General features: G+C 58.4%; 1 protein-coding gene across 1 annotated transcript; it reads right to left on the reverse strand.

Moving 5' to 3' along the window:
- Positions 1 to 1106: 1106 nt before the first annotated feature.
- Positions 1107 to 10391, reverse strand: REN (renin). Its single transcript, XM_059673492.1, has 9 exons — positions 10279 to 10391; positions 8444 to 8597; positions 7766 to 7889; positions 6899 to 7017; positions 5239 to 5435; positions 2782 to 2901; positions 2240 to 2384; positions 1901 to 1999; positions 1107 to 1268 (listed from the first exon to the last, which is right to left on the reverse strand). Exons 1-9 carry the CDS (start codon positions 10371 to 10373, stop codon positions 1107 to 1109), a joined length of 1215 nt encoding a protein of 404 aa, XP_059529475.1. The 5' UTR covers positions 10374 to 10391.
- Between the last annotated feature and the right edge of the window lie 1761 nt (positions 10392 to 12152).

Genomic DNA, 12152 nt, shown 5'->3' on the forward strand with positions numbered 1-12152 from the left:
TCATGCTCTTGGTTCTGCAGAAGGACACTGCCCAGGTGGGGATGCTGTCCTGGAGGAGACTGGGGTCCCCATAATCCTGAGAGGCTGCGTTCTAGAGGTGTGAGGTTCGCCCGGACCTGGTCAGGTTACTCAGTCAGTGCCTCCCCTTTTTGGTCAAAAGAGGGGTGAGCAGCTACCATGAAGAGGGGCAGCATCTGTGGCTTTAGGTGGCCACTGGCCCTCGTTACCTGAGCTGGACATCCCTGCAGATGGCCCAGGGGTAGGAGTAGGAGGAGGCTCAGCCTGTCCCAAGTCCAGGAGGTGGAGAGAGCGTGTATGTCTGTGCTGAGGGTGTGTGTGTTGGGGTGGGGGTGGGGGGCTCTCCCTGTCACATTTGCCTGCATGGGGGGCGGGTGGAAAGCCCCTAAGACCCAAGCCTCATGGGCTGGGTTCCAGTCTTGCTTTTTCACACGTCACTGAGTGCTCTCAGCCAAATGCCTTCCGTTCTCTGAGCCTCAGTTTCCCCACATGTAAAAGGGGAGGATCGATCAGATCGCTGGCGTTCCACCTTTTTAGGTGATGGGGCCTTGGACTCCACTGGGACGGGGGTGGGGATGGGGCCGCTGGGTCCTTGGTGCTGGAGAGGCAGGCCTGGCTAGCTCATCAGGGCACAGCCTGAGCAGGGGGCTGGCTTCCGTGGCTGCGAACATCTTGCTGATCCACAGCCTACGGTCACAGCATTCGCCTTGGTCCTGGAGGGGCCGGAGGGGGGAAGGGGCTGGCGTGCTGCACACTTCCCACCCAAGGTTGTGTAAACAAGTCCACTTGAGCCCTGCAGACGTCAGGTGAGTGTGTTTGTTATTCTGGGCCACATTCCTGTCTGGACATGATCACGCGGTTGCCCCTCCCTCCATTTCCAGCCCGAGTGGACCCAGGTACAATAGGGCTGTGAACATGAAGTCTTTATTCTGTTTGTCCTCAAAGCAGGGAAGAGCCGGGGCTGGGGCGGGGCAAGCACCCAGGAGGAGCTCGATGTCCTGTCCCCTCCCACGAGGACACAGGCGTGCTCAGAGGAGGCTCCAGCTCCGGGCTAGGGCCGCTGGCGGCCGCAGGGCCCGCAGAGGGCCTCAGTGGGCCAGAGCAAAGCCAATTCGATTGTTACGCCGATCAAATTCCGTGTAGAACTTGCGGATGAAGCTGGCACCCAGGACCCAGACAGGCCCAGTGGGCGGTGGGATGTCCAGCCCGTGGAGGGCCAGGGTGCACAGGTCATCATTACCGTAGGGGTCCTGGCGGGAGGCACCGGGGTTTCCTCACTGCCCAGCAGGTGACCAGTCTGCCCCCATCTTGCCTGACTGCAGAGGCCTTCCTCCGCCGCGTCCCTCCTCTTCTCCCCCCTCCACACTGCACCTCCACTGCAGCCTGGCCCTTTCAACGCCTCATGGACCGCACCCCTCCTGCGTGCAGGCACCGTGCTGGACACTGGGCACACGCTGCGGTAGGCACAGCACTACCCCATGAGCTGACGGGCAGAGCTGCTGATCCCGACAAGTGATTTAATGTCCCTAAGTCTACTGAGTGTAAAAGGGGGATTAGAATGCAGGAGCCTCGCATTACGGGGAGCATTTGATGAGAAAAGGGAGATAAGGAGCCGAGCACAGTGATCCCTAACCTCGGCTGCACATTGGAGTCACCTGGGGAGTTGTGACAACACGGACGCCCAGGCTCTGCCCCCAGAGGCTCTGATTCAATAGGTGGGGGGTGTGGCTTGCTACTGGGGCTTTTAGAAGCTCCGGGTGACTCTAACAGCCAAGTTTGACAACGGCTGGCCTAGTAGGTAAACGGTCACATTGGCTTGTCCCTTTCTTAGGGCTCCTGCCCACCCTCCCTGCCTGCCGCTGAGAGGCAGCCTGCAACTCACCTGTAACACGTAGTCTGCGCTGGTCAGGGTGTAGGCTCTGCCTCCGAGGTGGAAAGAGATGTCGGGGAGGGAGGGCACCTGGTTACAGCTCACGACATACTGGGGAGAGAGTAAAGGGAGGCCCTTTGAGTGGGGGGGCGGGCTCCCAGCAGACACAGCCCCGTGCTTGTGGCCTGCCCTCTGCCCGGGGGGGGACCCAGCCACATGTGAGGAGTGTGAGAGGTGAGGAGGTGAAGGCCTGAAATGACCTCATTTGGGACCTAATGCTGCCTGGGGTGGTTTGGGGGTCTGAACCAGGTAGCACCTCCCACCTCTGGCACCGCCTCTCCAGCTACTTACCTCATCTGTGCTCAGCTCCTTGGCCCCCAGGGTCTCCATGAGCAGTCTCAGGGAGCTGGTGGGACCCGAGATGTAGGAGGCGCCGGTATCCACCACCGCCATGCAGCCCTCCTCACAGAGCAAGGTGGACGACCTCACAGACACCCTGGGGGAGGCCATAGTCAGACAGACAGACAGACAGACAGGCAGGCTGATGGGGCACCAGCAGGCTGCAAGGCTTTCGTGGGCGAGGGCAGGTGATGGGAGGCCATGCTGGCCCAGCGATGCAGTGAAGGATGCGTGAGGCAGGAGCTGGAGGAGGAAAGGTGCTGCCCGCTCTGGGCATGTGCTTAGCGAGCCCCACCCCCTCCCCTCTGCCCCCTCCCCTCTGCCCCTCACATCTCATCGGTACCCATTCCCGGACAGAGCAGGCAGAGGGCAAAGGTTGGCTGTGCCTTAAGAAGTGGCTGCACTGGAGCGAGGGCAGGATGGCAGCCGCGCCCCTCCCCCCCCCCTTAGCAGCAGCATTTTGGGGGGAGTGGGGAGGGTGGAGGATAGCTGACCCTTTCATTTTGATCTGCCAGGAGCCGGTCTTGCTGATGCTCACGTAGTGGAAATTCCCTTGGTAGTACTGCGGGTCACTGCCTCCCAGCACAATCTCTCCCCCCAGCAAGTGGGAATTCCTAAAGAAAGATCAGCGCTTCTTGGAGGTCAGTGACCCAGCGACAGGGAAGTGGGCGGGGGGGGGGGGCAGTGAGGAGGGAATGGGGGGTGGCAATGCGGCCCAGGAGAGCAGGGGGGCAAGGCTGGGAAACTGCAGGACCTGCCACTTCTCCACCTTCCCTGCCCCTCCCCCAGCCCAGCCTGGGAGGTTCCCGGATGATGGTCCAGCTGCACCATTAAAGCATCCCCATCGTGGGCACCAGGACAGAGGAGAATGCAAACAAGACACAATGGCCCCCCCTCACTTGGCTTTGGGTTGCTGTGGGTTTAAGAGGTGCAGGGGAGGGGCCTGGGGGAGCTGTAGGGTGGGGGTGGGCAGGGGCAGGAGGAGAGCAGGAAGCGGGGAGAGTACATCGGGTGTCCGGCAGAGCCTGGGCCTGTGAGGTGAGTTTGGGGCAGGTGGCGGGTGGGATTCGGGGCCAGGTGCTCTGGAAGGTCAGGGTCAGGGTCAGGGTCAGGTGGTGGTGGTGTGTGTGGGGGGTTTCCTTTCCTTACTTGGAATTTCTGCAGAGGAAGAGACACAGCAGAAGGAAGCCTTTGTTTCAGGAGCACCGCCCTAGCCAGGTGCCGGGCAGGCTGGGTATTTGCACTTTTCTTGCCCCTCAGGCAAGGGTGTCACCAAGAGGTGAAGCTACTTGCCTGAAGGCATCCAAGCATGGGAGTGGGGTGACTGGGGGACTGGAGTCAGGGCTGCTGGGGCCCGTCTGAAGCTGATCCCCGCCCCTTCCTCTCCTCCACACTGCAGGGTGCCTTCCACAGAGCCTGCCTTAGGGCTGGTTTCGTGTGTGTGTGTGTGTGTGTGTGTGTGTGTGTGTGTGTGTGTGTGTGTGAGAGAGAGAGAGAGAGAGAGAGAGAGAGAGAGAGAGAGAGAGAGAAATGGGACTTTCAGTGTTCCCCAACAGGAGGCATGTGTACATGCTCATGTGTACCCAGGTGTGTAGCTGTGCACATACTATTTGTGCAAGTGCAGTTCACTGCATTTTTACAAATCTGGTATGCATGCGTGTGGGCTGGGCCACGTTCCCTCCGCCCCCTCCCGACTCTTCAAGATTCTCCGATGTTCCCTCCGCCAACCAGGCTGCCTTCCTCCGGTTGCTGGGTCCCCCTCCCTTCCACGGGCTCCTGTGCCCTCCACTATCATCTCTTTCCCCACATTTTCCATCTCTTGCTGTCCATGGCCTTCCCTCCACCTGCAGGGCTGCTCAGACATCCTCTAGCATTTAAAAACACCCACCCTTCTTTCCTCTGCTCTCTCTGCATCTCTGCCTGCACCCCCACCTGACAGTCCTTCCCTGTTGAATTTCGCAGGGCCGGCTTTTGCCCTTGGCTTTCTTACACCCACATCCGCCTGTTAACTCCTTGCCATCCGGCCTTGCTCCACCTCTAAACCAGCTCTTCACCAGACTCCTCTGGCTGCAGAGCCAACCGGCGGCCCCTTCTCAGTGTTTCCCTGGCACCAAACCGGACGCTCCTCTTCATTTTACCTGAGCTTTCTCTGGAGTCTGACCCGCCCCTCCATGCTCACTGCCACTGGCCCGGTGTTCTTGCCCTTAGGATCCTGTCTCTAACTCATACCATTTCCCTAAACCCAGCAGCTTGGAGCAGATCACAAACTTGCTCAACAGCTGACAGTGGCCCTCCCCAGGCCCACTGACCTGCCCAGAGGCTCAGCCCAGAGTTGAAAGCCCTACAAGTGTCAGCCCCGGGCTACCTGCTGTTTTCAACAAGCTGCCATGTTTCTCGTCCTCCTGCCAGACTGTAGGCTCTGTGAGGGTAGGACTCTGTCTTGTACATTGTGTTCCTGGCTGCAGCCTCAGCACCTCACACAGTGCTTGGCACAGAAGTGCCCAGTATTTATTGAATCATTGAATATGCAAATGAATGAATGATGTCCACTATCTCCGTGTGGGAGGAACGTGGCCCGCACAGGGAAGGCCCCAGGCCACAGCCATGCTTACCTCCCATCACCCAGGCTCTCTTGTCCCAGACCAGTGCTAGCAGAACTCTCCGCCATGGTGGGAATGCTCTAGGTTTGTACTATCCAGTACGGTAGTAGCCGCTGTGGCTGCTGAGCACTTGTGATGTGGCTGGTCTGACTAAGGAACTGGGTGCCTACTTTTATTTAATTTTAATTGATGGAAATTTGAGAGGCGGCTTCCCTGTTGGGCAGTGCAGCTTAGATATGGATTGGATAACTGGATACCACCTGATCTCGAACATCAACATCCTGGGCCACCTCTCCTCTTCCCCTCCAGCCCCCTGCCCGCTCCCCCCGCCCCTGCCCAGGCCCGGCCCACCTGCTGTAGTAGACGGAGAAGACGTCCTCCTCCAGCACCCTCTGCGAGAGGATGTGGTCGAAGACGGGGGTGACCCCGGCCACGGCCTGTGCAGGAAAGCCCATGCCCAGGACCCCGTCAAACTTGGCCAGCATGAAGGGCATGAGGGGCAGCTCCGTGACCTCTCCGAACGTCTGTGTCACCGTGATTCCGCCCACCTGTGGGAGGAAGGACCGGAGGAGACCACACCCACTGCCCACCCGCCAGGGCCCAGTCTGGCTTCCACACTGAGGGGCCTCGGGGCTGCGCAGGTTCCGGGGGTGAGACCTTTCGACACCCCCCACCACAATGTCCTCTCTTCTAAAGCATCTAGGCTGTCGGGTCTCCAGAGAACTGGGGTTGCCCAGTGACGGGGAGGGGCAGAGGCTGAGAAGGTGGTCCTGCCCAGCAGTAATAGGAAAGCTGCCAGAAGCTCCCACACCCCCTCCCCAGTGCCCGGCTCTCCCTTTGGCAGGACTGGCTCGGTGCCCACCCCCATCGTGGGCTGAGAGTTTCTTCAGCACAGCCAGGCCTGCCTTCCGGCTCCGTTCCTCCTGACTTCACAGGCAAGGGCAGGGGGAAGGCTCACAGGGGTTTCCTCTCAGGACCCACAAGTAGCCCTTCCCCAACTCGGACTGAGCAGGGGCTGGACAAGCCCTGGCATGGGGAAGGGGTGAGACACAGGCCACACGGAAAAGCAAACCAGGCCCTGACCCTAATCCAGCGGTTCTCAACCTGTGGGTCGCGACCCCTTTGGGGGTCGAACTACCCTTTCACAGGGGTAGCCTAAGACACATATATAATAACATATTGTTTTTGTGATTAATCACTATGCTTTAATTATGTTCAGTTTGCAACAATGAAAATACATCCTGCATAGCAGATATTTACATTATGATTCATAACAGTAGCAACATTACAGTGATGAAGTAGCAACGAAAATAATTTTATGGTTGGGGGTCACCACACCATGAGGAACTGTATGAAAGGGTCGCGGCATTAGGAAGGTTGAGAACCACTGCCCTAATCATAAACTCTAATCTTCATGATGCCCCTGCCTGGCCCCCAAACTAACCCTGCCCACAATGTCCACAGCACTGCTGCCCCTGACTCTGACACTGACCTCGGTCTAGGCCAGGGGTCCTCAAACTACGGCCCACGGGCCACATTCAAATACAAATATTGTATTTGTTCCCGTTTTGTTTTTTTACTTCAAAATAAGATATGTGCAGTGTGCATAGGAATTTGTTCATAGTTTTTTTTTTTTAAACTATAGTCCGGCCCTCCAACGGTCTGAGGGACAGTGAACTGGCCCCCTGTTTAAAAAGTTTGAGGACCCCTGGTCTAGGCCCTAGGGTCTGGGGTCTGGGGAGGGGCTCAGTCAGAGCGTGGCCACCCCAGGCAGGTTCCTCGAAGGCAGGCTGTGGGGCTCAGACAAGCCCTGTGTGTGAGTCAGATGCACACACCTCTAGCAATCGCCCAGCGCTGAGTGGCAGCCGGGCTCGCTCTGTCCAGTGCCAGAGCCTGCTCTCAGACTCCAGGGGGCGCTGGGTGGCACCTCTCCCGAGTATGGGCCCTAGAGTGGCAGGAATGAATGGGGACAAGGGCAGGAGGTGGGATGACCCAGGCGGGTCGCACTTACAGTCACCGCGTCCTGGCTCAGGAAGCCGTTGACTTTCCCGGACCCGTATTGGATGGTGAATTCTGTCCCGTTCTCCATGTAGGTGGAGGACTCCAGGGAGTCATAGAGGCTGTGAATCTCTGGGAGAGGGACACAGGTTTCAGGTGTGTCCCCGAGAGGGAGGTCCCGGCAGGGGGCCAGGAGGCAGGCGCACATGGACATGGCCTGGGTGCTTGAGGACTTAGGTCAGTGGTTCTCAACCTTGGCGGCACGTTAGAATCACCTGGGAATCTTTTTAAAATCCTGATTTCTGGGCCTCATTAAATCAGGATCTTTAAAAAGATTCCCAGGTGATTCTAATGTGCAGCCAAGGTTGAGAACCACTGACTTAGGTGCAGGGATGGGGTGGTCCTGAGGGCGGCCGGAGGTTTGGAAAAATGTGTTTTATCAACCAAGGACTGTGTTCATCGGGCCCCTGTTATGTGCCCCTGCCTCTGAGAAGTTTGTCTCGGCTGAAGCATGATAAAGTGAGTCCTGACCCTGGGGTGGGGAGAAGGTGCTGGGTACAGCCAGCACTCCACCGGCAGCTGTTGGCTAAGGGGAGGGATGCAGGAGCCTAAGGGCCTGCGGGTCTGAGCATTCAGTCAGCTCGCAGCCTCCGGAAGGGCGAGAAGCCGGGAGTGGGGGTTGGGGGGAGGGTGGGGGTGTCTCCCGAAGCTTGCTGTTTTACCGTGACGGCCACACCAGGAAAGTGGGGGACATTTTCCTCTCCTTTTTAGGGCCAGTGGGAGCAGAGGAAGAAAAGAAAGAATGCACATGGGAGCAGGAGGGATTTACTGGGCGTGAGGCAGGACTGCCCAGGCATGCGGGCAGGGGGCTGGGGCTCACCACAGGCTGTGTAGAGGGGGCTGCACTTGGTGGAGGGCACCCAGAGGTTGGCCGATCCCGTGTCAAAGATGACTTTGAAGGTCTGGGGAGGGGTGCCAATGCCAATCTCGCCATAGTACTGGGTCTGTGGGGATGAAAGAAAGAGGTAGCTGAAAATGGAGGGACCTGGGGAGCCTTGGACCTTGGGGTCTTCCTTGGTCCCCCCCCCTTGGCACTTGGGGTGAGAGTAGGCAGATCACACAGCCCTTGTGGGCTTCCATTTTCCAGCAGGGCATGGCTGGGAGGCTGAGCACTGTCTATGGCTTCCCAGGAAGTGAGACAAGAGGCAAAATAAAAATACTGAAAACGAAGTCGGAAGGTCCCCCACCCCTTGAGGAACCACTGACACAGTAAGCAGTGGTTTGTGCTGAGCCTGATCACAGACACCTGCATCTAAGGTCACACACGCCTGCCCCAGGGACTCTGGGCTTGAGGCCCTGAATTCCCGAGTTCCAAACCTACCCTGCCTCTGGGCTCTCCCCTGCCCTCCGTGCCTCAGGCTTCCCAGCTGTGAAATGGGAATTTGGTGGATGCTTAGTGCTGGCTCCTCAGCGACTCAGTGAAAGACAACCCAGAAGGAACAAAGGAGCCCTCAGGCCCAGGAGCGGAAGGAGGAGGGGGGAGCTGGCGGGCACTCACGTCCAGGTAGTTGGTGAGGACCACGGGGGCCGTGCTGTTGGTGAAGGGCGGTCTCCCGGAGAACTGGCTCCCTTCCGCCCGGAGGAGCCTGGCCACGTCCACACCGCGCTCCTTCAGGCTTTCCCGGACGGAGGGCATTTTCTTCAGGAAGATCCTGGCCCAGAGCGAAGAAGGAAAAGGGAAGAGCTCTGTGTCCCCCACAATAACGGTAGAGTCCCTGGAGCGCGAGGACCCTCACCCCGCGCCTTGGCCCAGGCAACTAGGAAGCAATCACTCCTGTGCCCTTGGGCCGCTGAAGGAGGATTACCAACGTCGTCATCGGTGAACTCCTGCACTAGTATTAAATGACCCTCAACTGCCTTCCTCCTGCTGTCTAACTTTGATCCAGTCTTTTGTTCATTCATTCATTCACTCATTCATTTATTCATTCCATAATCAGATATTTAAACCTCCTCTGGGGGAGATTAGAGATCTATAATAATAAAAGCGTAATATGCTAATTAGACTGGACCTCCCGGATGACCTTCTGGACGAAGCTGGGGCTGCGAGGGCTGAGCCCCTTGCATGAATTTCGTGCACCGGGCCTCTAGTATGAAGATAAAGGCCATTGCTGCCTTCAAGAAGCTCCGTCAGGGGAGACACAGGAAACACAGTAGCATCCCTAGAGGAAGGCTGGGAGTGCCCCTCCAGCCAGGCAGGAAGAGGCAGTGCCATGGGCGGCCTGTAGGTGGCAGCAGACGCTCACAGCCCCCTGAGGGGCTCCGGGTGCCTGGGGCAGGGCTCAGCCAGGCTGGAGGGTGGAGTAAACCCACTGAGTTGGGGGCCTGTGCCCGCTGTCCTTGGAAAGTGTGCCTTTCTGAGCCTCATCCCAGCTTCTTGCCCTGAGGCGGCTCGGAGTCCTGGGAGGCGGCCTATCTGGCCCTATTTCCTATATAGCCCCCGTCCCCACCCCCCCTCTGACATGAAGGCTGTTTGCAAAGCCTGAAGGAAGATGCCCCTGGCTGCTGGTGGGGAAGGTGGAGGGCCCAGGATTGCAGCCCAGTTCATGGAGAAGCCCTCTTCCCAGCGGCCCGTCCTCCTGTGCGCGTGGTCTCCCCACATTGTCGGCCCCCCATCACTGATGTTTCTAGATCTCTCCCCCTCTCCCTTCCTCTCTGAAATCAATAAAAATATGTTTAAAGAAAATAAAATGGTAAACGGAGCTGGTTTGGCTCAGTGGATAAAGGGTTTGGCCTGTGGACCAAGGAGTCCTGGGTTCGATTCCCAGGGCACGTACCTTGGTTGCAGGCTCCTCCTCGGCCCAGGCCCTGGTCGCGGGGCTCGTGAAGGAGGCAACCAATTGATGTGTTTCTCCCACATCGATGTTCCTCTGTCTTTCCCTCTCTCTTCTGCTCTCCCTAAAAATCAATGGAAAAATATCCTCGGGCGAGGATTGACCAAGAAAAAAAAAAAATTCTGTTAGTGGAGCAGAATTTAAACCAAGACAAGAGCTCTAGAGGCCTTGCCTTTACGCACTATACTGTGCCTTTCCCTAGTGGCTTGACCACACCACACCCTTCTTAATAATTAGGCAATGAGCTCCCGGGCGGGTGTGTGGTCGTGTCTTAATGCCGACTTCCCACAGCGCCCCCTATCTGTGCAGGAAGCAGCCGACATGGCTTCCAGGCCACCACGGACGGCTGTGACAACGGACCAGTCGCCTGACCTCTCTGAATGGGACTGTACCTCCATGCCCAGCTGCTGGTGAGGACTGGCTGCCATCACATATCTGAAAGCCAGGAGTGTGAGGAAGGTGGGAACCCCTCGCCCCTGCCACCCGCTCTGGCCCTAGTTACCGTCTGAAGGCGCCCGTGTCCACGGGGAGGCTGGAGGTGCAGGAGCCCCAGAGCAGCAGCAGGAGAGCCCAGCGCGGCACGCGGCGTCCGTCCATGTTCCCTGCGCCCTGGCTCTCTCCGGGGTCCACTGAAGCCGGTGGCTCCCAGGACCTCCTCCTTTTAAACTCTCCACCCAGGATGGTGGCAGCCCTGCCCTGCCTTGATTGATTGCCCTGGGGCAGATGGCAGGGCAGCCAGAACAAACCCCCCATGGGACTGAGCTAGGTGAGGAAAGGGTAACCAGGCTTCCAACAGGGAGCGGAGGGGCTAGAGGAAGCAGGGCTGTGGGAACCCAGTGCTCTACCAGTGACGCCAGCGGCCGGGGCTCAGCCTGGCCCTGTGACCCGGAGGGGACAGAGGCTGATGGGAAACAGCGCTGCTCAGGACCCAGGTCAGGGCTGGGACAGGCATGGACCCTGAGTTTCCAACCCCCACCACGGCTACCCCCCCGCCCTCGAAGCTTCATCATCTCCAACAGCCTTGGCTATGCCCCCACCTGGCTTCTGCCAGACTGCACCTCAGTGTTCCCATCCGGAGCATGGGTGACTCCTCCGGGCTGGTTCCCGGACAGAGCCACCTTCCTGCCACCTCCCAGGCCTGTCATCAGTGGCTGTTTACGGGAAGGAGCACCTGGTGTCGCCCTCAGAAATCAGGGGGCTGGGGACAGGGACCATGTCCATCTCCATCGGCTTCGTGTTGGCGGCAGCCTCAGGGGCACCCCCAAATACTTCTGGTGGAGAGTGAGGTGGGGGAGCTGCTCGTCCAACAGCGCATCCTCTTTCCGCGTGGCCCCAGCTCCCCCTGGGCGCTGTCACTCTCCTTCCCTTGACCTTGTAGTTTACACGCAGCGATCTGGGACAGCTCACAAACCCGGCCCCTGAATCCCGGCATGGGTGCTGTTTCCTCAGATACCCGCTCCCATCTTCTTCCTGCTGATTCTTCAGGGCCCGCTTCAGTTATCACCCACTTCCTCCAGGAAGCAGGCCCTGATTTAGCCCAGAATTGACTGCTTTCTGATGTGGGCTCCCACAGCAGGGTAGGAGCCCTCTTAGGAGAGCAGGGACTTCAGCTGTCCTGTGTCAGTTTCCTCTGCATGTGAGCACCCTCCTCTGGTGCCTGAATCCTTACCTACCAACGGAACCAATTCGTGGGCTGCACTGGGCAGTGTGGAGAGCTCGGCTCGGTGTCAGGGACCTGGGCTCGAGTTCTGACTCTACCACAAACTTGCTGTGTGACGCTGGACCCCTCCCTTCCCCTCTCTGGGCCTCAGTTCCTAAACCTGTACAAGGAAGCAGATGCTCGGAGGCCCCAGAGTGCCCGCCGGCTCAGACACGCTAGTATCGCTTCTGTGCCCTCAGGGTTTAGAATGCTATCTGCACCAGCTGTGGGCAGCAAAGACTTCATCAGAGGAGCTCATCTTTGTTGCTACTGTGTCTACTAATGATTTTTAGAGAGTGTGTAAGGGAGGTGTGTGTGTGTGGGAGAGAGAGAGAGAGAGAGAGAGAGAGAGAGAGAGAGAGAGATGAGATAGACATATCGATTGGTTGCCCACATGTACTCCAACCAGGGCCAGGGATCAAGGGCACTGTATGTGCCCTTGACTGAATTGAACCCGTGACCCTTCAGTCTGAGGGCCGACACTCTAAGCACTTAGCAACCCGGCCAGGGCGCGAAGACATTTTTTAAGCCCTATATCCAGAAGCCCAGCACAGTGCACACACCCTCACATATTTGAGATCAATGCACTGCACTCTCCTATGGCAAAGGCAGGGCCAGGGCCAGGGTGCCCGCCAGCAGGTCTAGGCCCCCTGCCCTCCCCACCTCCCTGCCCCCCG

This window comes from Myotis daubentonii, chromosome 18, assembly GCF_963259705.1.
Source record: "Myotis daubentonii chromosome 18, mMyoDau2.1, whole genome shotgun sequence".
NCBI lineage: Eukaryota > Metazoa > Chordata > Mammalia > Chiroptera > Vespertilionidae > Myotis > Myotis daubentonii.